This window comes from Thunnus albacares, chromosome 6 (assembly GCF_914725855.1).
Source record: "Thunnus albacares chromosome 6, fThuAlb1.1, whole genome shotgun sequence".
NCBI classification, from domain to species: Eukaryota; Metazoa; Chordata; class Actinopteri; order Scombriformes; family Scombridae; genus Thunnus; species Thunnus albacares.
Window position 1 is genome coordinate 843,535 of NC_058111.1, and position 15,833 is coordinate 859,367.

At 38.1% G+C, this 15,833-nt stretch overlaps 4 protein-coding genes across 4 annotated transcripts; 1 reads left to right on the forward strand and 3 right to left on the reverse strand.

Moving 5' to 3' along the window:
- Positions 1–771: 771 nt before the first annotated feature.
- On the forward strand, positions 772–12,638 carry LOC122984164 (olfactory receptor 11A1-like). Its single transcript, XM_044354491.1, has 4 exons — positions 772–794; positions 895–1,719; positions 10,560–10,564; positions 12,474–12,638. Exons 1-4 carry the CDS (start codon positions 772–774, stop codon positions 12,584–12,586), a joined length of 966 nt encoding a protein of 321 aa, XP_044210426.1. The 3' UTR covers positions 12,587–12,638.
- LOC122983774 (olfactory receptor 10A6-like) lies at positions 6,454–7,410 on the reverse strand. The gene has a single exon (XM_044353882.1). The coding sequence runs from the start codon at positions 7,408–7,410 to the stop codon at positions 6,454–6,456; it is 957 nt and encodes a 318-aa protein (XP_044209817.1).
- LOC122983775 (olfactory receptor 10A6-like) lies at positions 9,026–9,982 on the reverse strand. The gene has a single exon (XM_044353883.1). It carries the CDS (start codon positions 9,980–9,982, stop codon positions 9,026–9,028), a length of 957 nt encoding a protein of 318 aa, XP_044209818.1.
- A 1,235-nt stretch (positions 12,639–13,873) lies between the features above and the next one.
- On the reverse strand, positions 13,874–14,996 carry LOC122983777 (olfactory receptor 1038-like). The gene has a single exon (XM_044353887.1). It carries the CDS (start codon positions 14,920–14,922, stop codon positions 13,990–13,992), a length of 933 nt encoding a protein of 310 aa, XP_044209822.1. The 5' UTR covers positions 14,923–14,996; the 3' UTR covers positions 13,874–13,989.
- Between the last annotated feature and the right edge of the window lie 837 nt (positions 14,997–15,833).

Sequence of the window (15,833 nt, forward strand, 5' to 3'; positions counted from 1 at the left end):
AAGAAAAGTCGATCTGAGTCTGATCTGTTGTCGTGTTTTGCCACGATTTGGTCAAATAGTTAGACAATTTTATCCGTCATTGCAATAGCAGATTTAATATTGTTCCTATATTAAAAACATGTATTATTACATGTATTATTTTAAACATGAGCCATTTTTTTTCGGTGAGCTATATTTTCACTTTGTGCAAAACAAAAGGTGGCTCTTTTATCGACATGAATCAGAGATCAGTATCAACCATTGGTGCCTGTGATAATAAAGTCAGTCTGCTGCTGTGGGCGTCTGCTGTTTGAAAAGTTTAAAAGAAGCAGAAGCAGAGTTTCAGCTCAGTCAGGAGGGACTCAGTCTGCCTGCAGCAGGTGAATGTTTGGATTCACACAGTGTGTAATATCTTAACCCTAGTCTGATACAGATTTTATATATGTGAATGAATGTTTGTTGTTTTCTTGATGATGCATTTCTTAACTGTATGCTCTCTGTGTGTTTAATACTTTAGCTCAGTGTAGGTTTAAAGGAAAACTAAGCCTTTAGAAATCTAAATGTAACATAACAAGTTTTTAGGTCAGGAGGATCATGATAAACTCCACACAGGTTTCATATTCCACACTTGCTGCCTATGTTGACACTGGAGTTTTTAAATATTTGTATTTTATGATCATTTTGTTTAAGTTTGAAAAGTTTAAAGGAAGCAGATCAGAGTTTCAGCTCAGTCAGGAAGAACTCACAGTCTGAGTGTCTTACCGTAGTATTACACAGACTTTACACGAGGGGATGGTGGTGACAGAATGCTATCTGTATGTGTTTAATGCTTTAGTTATGCATTGTCCTGAACAAGTGTAGGCTTAAAGGACATTAAATGTTACACCCTGTGAAATGTTGCTTTTTATGAGTCAGAAGGATCATGATCAACTCCACACAGGTTTCATATTTCACACTTGCTGCCTATGTTGACACTGGAGTTTTTAAATATTTGTATTTTATGATCATTTTGTCTTTATATATGTTAATAGTTTGTGCCAATGTTTTGCTCATTGTGGTTATCTGTATGAACAGAAGCCTACATGAACCTATGTACCTTTTTCTGTGCAGCCTGTTTGTAAATGAACTGTTTGGTAGTACAGGGTTGTTTCCATTCCTTCTGGTTCAGATCCTGTCTGACATTCACACTGTTTCTGTTTTCTTTTGTTTCCTGCAGATTTTATGGTTGTATTCTTATGTTTGTGTTGAATTTTTAAACTTATTCCTCATGGCTTATGACAGATACCTCGCTATCTGTTGTCCTCTGCAATATAACACACGTATGACCACTAAGAAGGTTGCCACACTTATCACTGTAACGTGGTTATTCTCTTTTCTTGCAATTCTTGTTTTGATATCTTTGAGTGCTCCTTTACAGCTGTGTGGAAACATCATTAACAAAGTTTACTGTGGAAACTACCACATTGTTAAACTGGCATGCTCTGACACCACAATCAATAACATCTATGGACTCATTTACACTGTTATTTCAGTCATTATTCCTCTCATTTTAATTCTTTACACGTACTTAAGGATTCTTAAAGTTTGTTTTTCTGGTTCTAAACAGACCAGAAGGAAAGCTGTCAGTACCTGCACACCTCACCTTGCTTCCCTGCTCAACTTCTCTTTTGGGTGTTGTTTTCAAATATTACTGAGCAGGTTTGAATTGAGCAGTTTGCCCAATGTGCTGCAAGTCATTCTGTCATTATATTTCGCAGTACTGCAGCCACTTCTGAATCCAATCATGTATGGAATGAAAATGTCAAACATACGAAATACATGTAAACACGTCTTATGTTGAAAAAAATGTTACCAGATATGTTGGATATTTTATTATCTGTATACTTTCTAACATGCCAGCCGCTCTTCACTCCTGTACTGTATGGGCTAAAAATGTCCAAAATCCGTCTGATATGTAAACGTCTGTTGTGTGGTGAAGTGTAGGGCAGCCGACACATTTATTCAGTTCAGCTTTGCTAACATGTAAAAGCAATAAATGAACATCTCCTATAACTCCACCAGTGTCAACAGTCACAATGTGTCTAGTTTAGTGTGAGCGTGTGGACAGTAAGGTTATTAAACATGCAGGTCGGACAACATCAACATAGGTTTGGGTTGATTTTTCTCCCCAAACAAATTATGACCAAATGCATCTCTTTGCAGTCAGTGACAGGTGATCTTGTTATGCTTTGCTTTGTGATGTTTTTATCTTTTCATTTGATCTAGGAGAAAGTCTAAAATCCTAAAAGTGTGAAAGTTGTGCATTCAAACTTTACAGGAACAAGAGCATATATAATGCCACAGTATGACTGCAGGTACAAGATTTTTTTTCTTATTTAAAGACATTATTAAAAAAAACACACACAAAAAAAACTATTACATGACAAAATTTCAAATTGGAAGTTAGAGGTTAACCTTCTACAATGTTATTATGTAAAACAGAGAAAAGCTGCAAATCCTTTCATAGTAGAAAATGCTCAACATTGACATGATCAATCATGTATCAGAATAGATGATTTACTGTAAATTAATTGACTGTTTCAACACTAATCTAGATTCTGTGATACTGTTGATCATAGTCAAATGTTTCAAATTTCCTTGTGAGAATTACTTAAGCACCTGTTTGTCACAAACATGTGCATATTAGTAAAGAGCATTTTCTGGTATTGAATTAATTTATTACGGACCAAGCCCAAAAGGCAGAGGACTACTGTAAAACAAACCCTATTGTTTTTTGTGTGTTTCTTTGTTTCTTTCTTTGTTTCTTTCTTTCTTTCTTTCTTTCTTTATTAGGGCCTGAGGCCCAAAGGGATGAAGACCCTCTTGTATCTGTTCTGTTTGTTTCTTTCTTCTTATCACGCCATTTAAACCCTAAATTTGACCCCCTAAACATGCTCAAAAACTCACCAAATTTGGCACGCACATCAGGTCTGGTGAAAAATTTGATAAAATGTAACATAAAGTGCCAAAATGTGCTAGAGAGCGCCACCTATGTAACTAATATGGCCGCCACGTCCCATAGGAATATCGTACAGAGATACAGAGATAGAGAACCACAACTCAATTATTCGTCTCATCAAGACCTACAAATCATACACCAACACCCCTGACCTAAATCCAACAGGAAGTCCACAATAAGCCCATCAAAGTATGACTTTGCGCCAATTTTGGACCCCGAACAAACGCTATCTCCTCCTAGGGCGTTAATGGTATCGGCTTCCAACTTTGATCCATGACTTATGACACTGTGCTGAACAAAAGTTGTTAAAAACTTTGTAATAACTCGAACGGTTTAGATTTTATAAGCCCTGAAAGTTGTAGTGCTACATCACACCTTACAATGTAAACCAATGGGGAGGCAATCTCTGGGCATGGACTTTGTGTCAAACTGAGGTTTCTGACATCTAAACTATAAGTCTGACCACTTTCAAACCTATATCAATGGATTCGCGATGAAATTTCCCACAAAAAAATGTGATTTTTTATGTAAGATTTGGTCAAAGTAATGGGATTCATGAGGAGATTTCACAAGAAGAGTACTTTAACATCCTCCTCTCCAAATGAGTGGGAGAGAGAAAGGAGGGAAGAAAGTGGGGGAGGGGTGTGTGGCACACACAGTGGAGGCTGGTCCATTGAGGCAGAGGAGGTTGATCCTCTATTTTTTGAGAGGCAAGAAGGAGATCAAAATATAAAAAGAATATTTGGTTGAAATAAACCATTAGCAAATCTCTGTATTGTTTACAATATATTTTTTCTCTCTTCCTTGGAAGAGACACATAAAATGATGCTCTAAGGGAGGACAGCCTCCCTAACCAATCAACAACCAGAATGCAATATTGACATCGAGTTGGTCCAATGATAGTTTCCAGAATTCATCCTCAATTCTCTCCACTGTAAAGCAGAGTAGCAGCAGTAGATAGCTCCTTGCATTAGCCAATGCAACAGCTGGCTTGTTGTAGCAGCCTGAAGGACTCTGTATACATCCATGGAAGGACTGTTAAGGACTGTTGTTAAGCTAATGGGAGCAATTATCTGGACTGTGCAGTGCAGCAGCAGGATGCCGCCAGGGAGGCTGGAGAGAGAACCAAAACTCAATTATTCGTCTCAAGACCTACAAATCATACGCTAACACCCCTGACCTAAATCCAACAGGAAGTGCGCAATTAGCATTTCAAAATAAGACTTTGCCTCAATTTCGGCCTCTGAACAAAAGCTATTTCCTCCGAGGGCGTTAATGGTATCGACTTCAAACTTTGATACATGACTTATGACACTGTGCTGAAAAGAAGTTCTTAAAAACATTGTAATAACTCAAATGGTAATTACAGCTTTGGTTTCTTTAAAATCATTTTGTTCAGTCATGGAGTAACAGGTCAAATCAGCGGGGTTTTAATGCTGAAAGTATGGAAACCTGATCACTGTACTCTCAAAAATATCAAAGAATATTTATTAAATATTGTTCAGAAATTAAATCATTAATTTTAATCATGTAAAAAATCATCATACACAGTTCTCAGGACTTGATCAGCTCTCTAAGGTTCTGATCCTGCTGCTGGCAGCAGCTAGAAGCTGTGCAGATTTATTTCCTTTGTTAGTTTAATCATTGTTTTAACCTCATTTATTTCCTCGTGTTCCTCATGTCATCATGTATTGATGCAGCAGGAAAGTCAATCTGTGTCTGATCTGCTGTCGTCTGTCTGTTTAAATACCTCCACGATTTGGTATCCATAAGTCATAGCAGTTCTTTTGGATTCATAATTGCAAATGCTGACTACATATCCCCTGCCTTCTAAATATGACCTGAAGAGGTAGAAGTATATCATGATCCACAGTGTCAAATGCTGCACTAAGATCCAATAACACCAGGACAGTTGACAGAAATGACTGATTTGATTAAAAAATACTTTCTCAATAATCTTGCTCATGGAGGAAAGATTTGAGATAGGCCTATAGTTGTTTAGTATTGAAGCATCCGGGGGGGGGGGGGGGGCAACTACAGTTTTTAGTGATGCTGGAAAGAGAGTAGTGAGTCATTTACAATATGGAACAAATCCACTGCCAAAAAACTGTGCTAAAAACCTGTTTTAAAAAGCTTGCAGGCAGAGTATTCAGTGAGCATGTGGAAGCTACGATAAGATGCTGCACTATTTCTTCAAGAGTTTGTTATTAATTGCAGTAAAGTCAGACATAAAGACCATTCTTTTTGCAGAGGGTGATATGGTTGTAGTGTTTTTGCTGGGCAGAGTGGAGCTAATACTTGGTCTGATATTTTCAATTTTGTGATGGAAGAACTCCTTCCATTTTTTAGCTGACAGAAAGTCAGAGGATGACTGCAGTAGGGGATCAAGAGTGGCAAATAGAGCATGATTATATTTCCATTAATGATACTAGTGGAATGGGAATACCTAGTCCTGCATAACTCAGAGTCGAAGAGACAAGTTTCTCTTTGTAGATGTCATAGTCAATCTGAAGCTTAGTTTTTCTCCATCTTGGCTCTGCTTTCCTGCATTCTCTCTTCTCATATGCTGTTATAGCATTTCTCCATGGTGCTTTCTGTTTGCCAGAAATTATTTTAGTCTTAACAGGTGCCACTGCATCCAAAACCCTGAGTATTTTGGAATAAAAATGACTAAGAAAATCTTCTACAGACCCTGCTTTTCTGATTGATGAATTAGATAGAGCTTCCATAAATAGAGCACTGGTGTTCTCAGTAATGTACCTTTTTGACAGTTTAAGGTCTAGTCTGAATAACTGGAGAAACTAATGAATCAAAGAAAAATGCAGAAGTGATCAGACAGAGCTAGATCCTTAACATTCACAGCAGAATACTAAGGCCCTTACTAATAACCAAATCTAGTGTATGACAGTTCTTTAGCAGTGCTGTCATTAAGATTGTCTGTATGAATATTGAAGTCACCAGTTAAAATAAAAGAATTAAAATCAATACATCTATTGACAGCATTTCAGAAAAGTCATCAATGAAGTGTGTACAGTATTTTGGGGGCCTGTAGATAGCAACTAAGAAAATGCTTGATGAGGTTTTCACCACAGTACAGAGATGTTAAAAGGAATTAAACTCACCAAGTGAAACCTGTTTACATTGAATTATATCATTAAAAATAGCAGCATCACCCTTTCTCTATAAACACTTTTTTGTTTTTGGAGGGGTCTCAATGAAAACTGTTGCACTGCAGCTATTATCTACTCATGTCTCCATTGAAAGCATAAAATCCAGCTGGTATAAGGTGATAAGATCATTAATTAAAAATTAAACAATTTAAAACAATATTTGACATTGAGACATTTAATAACTTGTACATATCTCATATCTGCATATCTGTTCATACAACAAACGTTATTACTCTTCATACAATTAGTCAGACATAGCCATTTATCTTATATTATCAGTCAAGCTAAATACATGTATTAGATGATCTACACTTTCCAATAGAGCATACTTTTACATAGGGTACGGATTTTAGACATTTTTAGTCCATACATTACAGGGTTGACCAGTGGCTGAAATATAAGATAGTATAATGATAAAAACATATTTAACATGCTTGGTGCAATTTTCACATCAAATCTTGCCATTATTATTTGAAAGCAAGCCCCTAAACAAAAGTTAAGGAGGGAAACAAGGTGAGGTGTGCAGGTACTGATAGCTTTCTGTCTGGTCTGTTGAGAACCAGAAAAACAAACTTTAAGGATCCTCATGTATGTGTAAAAAATTAAAATGACAGGACCAAAGACTGTGAGTAAAGTAACAGTAAGTCCATAAATGTTATTTACTCTGGTGTCAGAGCATGCCAGTTTAACGATGGCGTAGTTTGTACAGACAAGTTTGTCAATGATGTTCCCACACAGCTGCAAAGAGGAACTCAAGGATGTTGTGACAACAACTATGAGAAATGAGTAAAACCACGTTACAGCAATAAGCATGGCAACCTTGTTAGACGTCATATGTGTGTTATATTGTAGAGGACAACAGATAGCGAGGTATCTGTCATAAGACATGATGGCTAAATTAGTAAACTCCACACTCCCATAAGAGTACAAACAGAAAATCTGCAGGAAGCAAAAAGAAGCAGAAACAGTGTGAATGTCAGAGAGGATCTGAACCAGAAGGAATGGAAACAACCCTGTACTACCATACAGTTCATTTACAAACAGGCTGCACAGAAAAAGGTACATAGGTTCATGTAAGCTTCTGTTCATACAGATAATCACAATGAGGAAAACATTGGCACCAACTATTAACATATATAAAGACATGACCATCATGAAAAAGAGGTATTTTAAATCCCCAGAATCAAAGTATGCACTAAGTGTGAGATATGAAACCTGTGTCGAGTTTATTCTTAACCTCACATTTGCTCGTAAAGAAATCATAACGCTGTTTAGTGGATGAACTAGTTGCAAAAATGTTACACTGTGACACGGAAAGTGAAACTTTGCAAAAGTGAAACTTGTTGTCAGCAAAACATGAAGCTAATCCATCAAGAACACAAACAATATTGCATATTTGACTGAGTATAAAAGATCATGATCAAGACCTTATATGTGACAAAATTAAACATATTTTATGACACTGTGTTAATCAGACCGAGTCTCTCCGAACTGAGCTGAAACTCTGCTTCTTGTACAGATTTATGACAGACGACCACAACAGCAGACTGACGTCATTGTCAAATTCATGAATTTGACAATGACGCACTATTTCTTCAAGAGTTTGTTATTAATTGCAGTAAAGTCAGACATAAAGACCATTCTTTTTGCAGAGGGTGATATGGTTGTAGTGTTTTTGCTGGGCAGAGTGGAGCTAATACTTGGTCTGATATTTTCAATTTTGTGATGGAAGAACTCCTTCCATTTTTTAGCTGACAGAAAGTCAGAGGATGACTGCAGTAGGGGATCAAGAGTGGCAAATAGAGCATGATTATATTTCCATTAATGATACTAGTGGAATGGGAATACCTAGTCCTGCATAACTCAGAGTCGAAGAGACAAGTTTCTCTTTGTAGATGTCATAGTCAATCTGAAGCTTAGTTTTTCTCCATCTTGGCTCTGCTTTCCTGCATTCTCTCTTCTCATATGCTGTTATAGCATTTCTCCATGGTGCTTTCTGTTTGCCAGAAATTATTTTAGTCTTAACAGGTGCCACTGCATCCAAAACCCTGAGTATTTTGGAATAAAAATGACTAAGAAAATCTTCTACAGACCCTGCTTTTCTGATTGATGAATTAGATAGAGCTTCCATAAATAGAGCACTGGTGTTCTCAGTAATGTACCTTTTTGACAGTTTAAGGTCTAGTCTGAATAACTGGAGAAACTAATGAATCAAAGAAAAATGCAGAAGTGATCAGACAGAGCTAGATCCTTAACATTCACAGCAGAATACTAAGGCCCTTACTAATAACCAAATCTAGTGTATGACAGTTCTTTAGCAGTGCTGTCATTAAGATTGTCTGTATGAATATTGAAGTCACCAGTTAAAATAAAAGAATTAAAATCAATACATCTATTGACAGCATTTCAGAAAAGTCATCAATGAAGTGTGTACAGTATTTTGGGGGCCTGTAGATAGCAACTAAGAAAATGCTTGATGAGGTTTTCACCACAGTACAGAGATGTTAAAAGGAATTAAACTCACCAAGTGAAACCTGTTTACATTGAATTATATCATTAAAAATAGCAGCATCACCCTTTCTCTATAAACACTTTTTTGTTTTTGGAGGGGTCTCAATGAAAACTGTTGCACTGCAGCTATTATCTACTCATGTCTCCATTGAAAGCATAAAATCCAGCTGGTATAAGGTGATAAGATCATTAATTAAAAATTAAACAATTTAAAACAATATTTGACATTGAGACATTTAATAACTTGTACATATCTCATATCTGCATATCTGTTCATACAACAAACGTTATTACTCTTCATACAATTAGTCAGACATAGCCATTTATCTTATATTATCAGTCAAGCTAAATACATGTATTAGATGATCTACACTTTCCAATAGAGCATACTTTTACATAGGGTACGGATTTTAGACATTTTTAGTCCATACATTACAGGGTTGACCAGTGGCTGAAATATAAGATAGTATAATGATAAAAACATATTTAACATGCTTGGTGCAATTTTCACATCAAATCTTGCCATTATTATTTGAAAGCAAGCCCCTAAACAAAAGTTAAGGAGGGAAACAAGGTGAGGTGTGCAGGTACTGATAGCTTTCTGTCTGGTCTGTTGAGAACCAGAAAAACAAACTTTAAGGATCCTCATGTATGTGTAAAAAATTAAAATGACAGGACCAAAGACTGTGAGTAAAGTAACAGTAAGTCCATAAATGTTATTTACTCTGGTGTCAGAGCATGCCAGTTTAACGATGGCGTAGTTTGTACAGACAAGTTTGTCAATGATGTTCCCACACAGCTGCAAAGAGGAACTCAAGGATGTTGTGACAACAACTATGAGAAATGAGTAAAACCACGTTACAGCAATAAGCATGGCAACCTTGTTAGACGTCATATGTGTGTTATATTGTAGAGGACAACAGATAGCGAGGTATCTGTCATAAGACATGATGGCTAAATTAGTAAACTCCACACTCCCATAAGAGTACAAACAGAAAATCTGCAGGAAGCAAAAAGAAGCAGAAACAGTGTGAATGTCAGAGAGGATCTGAACCAGAAGGAATGGAAACAACCCTGTACTACCATACAGTTCATTTACAAACAGGCTGCACAGAAAAAGGTACATAGGTTCATGTAAGCTTCTGTTCATACAGATAATCACAATGAGGAAAACATTGGCACCAACTATTAACATATATAAAGACATGACCATCATGAAAAAGAGGTATTTTAAATCCCCAGAATCAAAGTATGCACTAAGTGTGAGATATGAAACCTGTGTCGAGTTTATTCTTAACCTCACATTTGCTCGTAAAGAAATCATAACGCTGTTTAGTGGATGAACTAGTTGCAAAAATGTTACACTGTGACACGGAAAGTGAAACTTTGCAAAAGTGAAACTTGTTGTCAGCAAAACATGAAGCTAATCCATCAAGAACACAAACAATATTGCATATTTGACTGAGTATAAAAGATCATGATCAAGACCTTATATGTGACAAAATTAAACATATTTTATGACACTGTGTTAATCAGACCGAGTCTCTCCGAACTGAGCTGAAACTCTGCTTCTTGTACAGATTTATGACAGACGACCACAACAGCAGACTGACGTCATTGTCAAATTCATGAAAGGACACTGTGTGTGTGTGTGTGTGTGTGTTTGATATAATAATAATAATAAAAATAATTATATATATTTAATTTGTACTGCAATTTTCATTAATAGTGAAACTCAAAGTACTACAGTATTAATAACATAGAACACACAACATAAAGAAAATGATAAGAGTTAGGATGACAAAAGGTTTTTAGGTTTTCTCTGCTGCACTCAGATGGTTAGGAAGGCTGGTCCACAAGCTTATAACTGGGGCCCCTTGGTGTGGAACTTAATACTGAAGGCCCCATAGTGCAGAGCTTGGTACTGGGGGCCCCATGGTGCAATGCATTGTACAAGGGCCCCAAGGTGCAGAGTTTAGTACTGGGGGCCCCAAGGTGCAGAGCTTAGTACTGGGGGCCCCATGGAGCAGAGCTTAGTGCTGGGGACCCCATGGTGCAACGCATTGTACCAGGGCCCCAAGGTGCAGAGCTTAGTACTGGGGGCCCCAAGGTGCAGAGCTTAGTACTGGGGGCCCCATGGAGCAGAGCTTAGTGCTGGGGGCCCCATGGTGCAGAGCTTAGTACTGGGGATCCCATGGAGCAGAGCTTAGTGCTGGGGGCCCCATGGTGCAGAGCTTAGTACTGGGGGCCCCAAGGTAAGGGTTAGACACGCAGTTCCACAAGGTTCTGTACTTGGACCAATTCTATTCACCTTGTATATGCTTCCTTTAGGTAATATTATTAGGAAACACTCCATAAATTTTCATTGTTATGCAGATGATACCCAATTATATTTATCAATGAAGCCAGATGAAACCAATCAGTTAAATAAACTCCAAGCATGCCTTAAGGACATAAAGACCTGGATGACCTGCAATTTTCTACTATTAAACTCAGATAAAACTGAAGTTATTGTGCTTGGCCCTAAACACCTTAGAAACACATTATCTAATGATATAGCTGCTCTGGATGGCATTACCCTGGCCTCCAGCACCACTGTAAGGAATCTGGGAGTTATCTTTGATCAGGATATGTTCTTTAACTCCCACATGAATCAAATCTCAAGGACCGCCTTTTTTCACTTAAGTAATATTGCAAAAATCAGGCACATCCTGTCCCAGAAAGATGCAGAAAAACTAGTCCACATATTTGTTACTTCTAGGCTGGATTATTGCAATTCCTTATTATCAGGCTGCCCTAACAAGTCTCTAAAGACTCTCCAGCTGGTCCAGAATGCAGCTGCACGTGTACTGACTAAAACTAGAAAAAGAGATCATATTTCTCCCATTTTAGCTTCACTGCATTGGCTTCCTGTAAAATCCAGAATAGAATTTAAAATCCTTCTCCTAACTTACAAAGCCCTTAATGGTCAGGCACCATCATATCTTGAAGAGCTCATAGTACCGTATTATCCCACTAGAACACTGCGCTCCCAGTATGCAACTTACTGGTGGTTCCTACAGTCTTTAAAAGTAGAATGGGAGGCAGAGCCTTCAGCTATCAGGCTCCTCTTCTATGGAACCATCTACCGGATTCAGTCCGGGGTGCAGACACCCTCTCTATGTTTAAGAGTAGGCTTAAAACTTTCCTTTTTGATAAAGCTTATAGTTAGGGCCGACCAGGCTCGCCTTGGATCAGCCCTTAGTTATGCTGCTATAGGCCTAGACTGCCGGGGGACTTCCCATGATGCACTGAGCTCCTCTCTCCTCCTCCTCCTCTCCATCTGTATGCATTCATGTAACATCAATGCATGTCACTAACTTTGCTTCTTCCCCGGAGTTTTTTTTGTGCTTTCTCATCTCGCAGGAAACCCTGGGTTCTGGGCTGAGCCTTCGCAGTCCTTCCCAGTCCTGTTGGCATCCTTCCCTAGCTGTTGCTGTTGCTGCTGCTGTTGTCGTTGTTGTTGTGATTGTTGTTATTCTGCCCCCCCCCCTTCCCTCTTTCTTTCTCTCTCTCAACCCAACCGGTCAAAGCAGATGGCCATCCACCAAGAGCCGGGCTCTGCTTGAGGTTTCTACCCGTTAAAGGGGAGTTTTTCCTTACCGCTGCCGCCAAGTGCTGCTCATGGGGGAATTGTTGGGTCTCTGTAAATTAAAGAGTACGGTCTTGACCTGCTCTATGTGAAAAGCGCCTTGAGATGACTTTTGTTGTGATTTGGTGCTATATGAATAAAAATTGATTGATTGATTGATTGATGTTGCAAATATTTTTATCACTGTATTTTCTCACATGCCAGCCACTCTTCAACCCTGTAATGTATGGATTGAATATGTCCAAAATACGCATCATATGTAAGAGTCTGCTTTTTAAGTTGTGTTGGGAAGGGTAGATCATCCAACAGATTTGTTCATGAGAAATAAATGTATGCTCTTGACTCCTCAGTTGAGTGTGTCAATGAAATTATTTCTACAGTTAACTCATTGTATCAAAAGGTAGGACATTTAATGCAAAAGTTTACAAAATAATTATCAAATGTTCAGTTTAATTTTGGTCTGTCTGATGAATTACAAACAAGTAATGCAGTTTTATTTCCCATCAGTGAAATAAACACACATAATCCAAAATCCTAAATAATGGAAGAATTTATTACAGTCGTGAGATAAAAATGAGATGAAGTCATTTCAGTTTTCTACTGAACATGATTTGTACACTTTTCACAAACTGCTATGGAAAGTAATGAAGTTCATTTATTTGTCCCAAATTTAGGGCAGTTTTGAGATTCTGTTGATTGATTTGAGTTATTACTATTTGTGAAATTTTATACTGTACTTTGGCCTTATAAATGTTTCTGCACTGCTTGTCCTTTTCAGATTATTATAACAACTAGGACTTTGAAGAGTAAGACTTTACACCACAAACACAGCTGTCAAGTCGGATTTAATTTTTATAGCCCAAAATTACTAGATTAGCCCAAATTTTCCTGAGAGGTCTTTACAGTCTTTACAACATACAACTGTTCTATCCTTAGACCTTCAATTAAGATAAGGAAAATCTCACTTTGAAATAACCCTTTTTCTGAAGTTTCCAAGATCAACATACATTTAATTGGTGTCTTTTTTCCAGAGTAGACAGCTGGATCAGTAGAGAAATTATGATATCAAGGAACATGATACAGGTGAAACTGTTTCTGTAAACAGGATACAAATGGAGTGCTGAAATAAATATTGTACGGGTAAAATATGATAAGTTACTTTATATACATACAGCAGGTACAAGCAATAAAAATACACAGGTGTGTTTTTCTCAATGCTGAAATGTTGTTGTCCACAGTGACAGGATCTGCCATGTTTTGCAAATATCGAGCATTTTTGCTCTCACGAGACAGTCGTGTTTCTCTGGAATTGAGACGGGAATGTTTGCCTGCCAAAATATCTGATATTGCAGTCCAATATCAGCTTGTAGTGACTGCATCATTATCAAACAGTTTTATGGTTTTGTTTAGACTCTGGCAGCATTTGGTTAAGGTGAGGGAAAGATCATGGTGTTGGTTTAATACAAAAAACGTCTGCAGTTACTTGAAACATGAGACACAAACACACACAGTCTGTCAATGTCCAACATCCACCTTGACCTCTTAAAATTCTTTAAATGAATTACTGGAACTTTATTTCAATACATCACAATCTACATTATTCATTGGCAGTGAGACACTGTCAGTACTTTTCAAATCTCTAAATGTTTCAATGCAAAGTGTTACAAATGAATGATTTACTGACTCTTTTCTCATCACATCTACATAGTATCTCTATGACCGGCCAACATTTTAGAACAGAACAGATTTCGTATTTTTGACGTTTGCAGTCCATACATGATAGGATTCAGAAGTGGAATGATCAGCAGATAAACCAACACAATGATTCTCAGCACACTGGAAACACTGCTCACATCAAATCTACTCTGAAGTGTTGCAAACAAACATGCAAAAGAAAAGTTAAGGAGGGAAGCGAGGTGAGGTGTGCAGGTACTGACGGCTTTCTGTCTGGTCTGTTTAGAACCAGAAAAACAAACTTTAAGAATTTTCATATAAGAGAAAAGGATTGGAAACAGAGGGACTACGACGGAGAGAAAAGTGTCAAAAAGCCCATAAATGTTATTCACTTTGGTGTCAGAACATGCCAGCTTAACAATAAAGTAGTTATTGCAATACAAACTGTTTATGATGTTTCCACACAATGTCAAACGGATGTTTAAGGATAAAGTAATAAGAAATTTCACAAATGAGTACAACCATATCACAATAATAAAGATGACTGACCTGTTAGACGTCATCCGTGTGTTATATTGTAGAGGACAACAGATAGCGAGGTATCTGTCATAAGACATGATGGCTAAATTACTAAACTGTATATTTGCATACGTATACAAACAGAAAATCTGCAGGAAGCAGAGAGAAGCAGAAACAGTGTGAATATCAGAGAGGATCTGAACCAGAAGGAATGGGAAGAACCCTGTACTACCATACAGTTCATTTATAAACAGGCTGCACAGAAAAAGGTACATAGGTTCATGTAAGCTTCTGTTCATACAGATAACCACAGTGAGTGATGTGTTGGCAGTAATGATAACAACGTATAACATCGCAGTCAACATGAAACAGAAATATGTCAAACCTCCAACATGCATATAAGCTCCAAGAATGAAATAAGATAACGTTGAATTCACCATAATTTTTTTCGGAGACAAAACATCGAGTTTGCTTCTAATTATTGACCCCAAAATAAATCAAGTGTAAAGATAAAAAACTGAAACGCAAGTATGCTCAACTGACCATCTCCCTGCCCTCACTAAGTTAAACATTTGCACTGTATTACAGACTGCCTTACTCACTTTTGTCAGCTGCAGTAACATCTACTGCTTTTTATACTTTTTCAGATGAATTCAACTGGCCAGCCCCACCTTAATATGTGGGCAGATACCAGTTTATTGATTGACACTCTGTCAGTTTAAAGGTGCAAAAAAAATTCCCCCTCTCAACCCCTCCCATGGGGGGGTGGTGGTGTGTTTTCCTCAAGCTCGGGTCCTCTACCAGAGTTCTGGGAGTTTGAGGGTTCTGCGCAGTATCTTAGCTGTTCCTAGGACTGCGCTTCTCTGGACAGAGACCTCAGATGTACCAGGAATCTGCTGGAGCCACTCTCCCAGTTTGTGGGTCACAGCTCACCAGTCCTCGGCCTCCCTCATTCCACTTAGTGTACAGTCTCAGGGTGCTGGACTTGGGATGAAACCCTCCCTGCATTGTGAGGAGCTTTCTTGTCTGGATATCAGTGGCCTCTATCTCCTCCTTTGGCCAGCTTATTATACCAGCGGGGTGTCTGATGACTGGCAGGGCGTACGTGTTGATGGCCCGTATCTTGTTCTTCCCACTCAGCCGACTTTTCAGGACCTGCCTTACTCTGTGTAGGTATTTGAGGAGGCTGCAAGGAAGTCAGCCACAGCGAAAGTTCCCATTTGCCTGCGGGATCCCAAGGTATTTGTAGCTGTCCTGAACATCTGCAATGCTGCCTTCTGGTAGTTCAACCCCTCGGTTCTGATCATCTTCCCTCTCTTCGATACCATCTGACCACACTTATCTAGTCCGA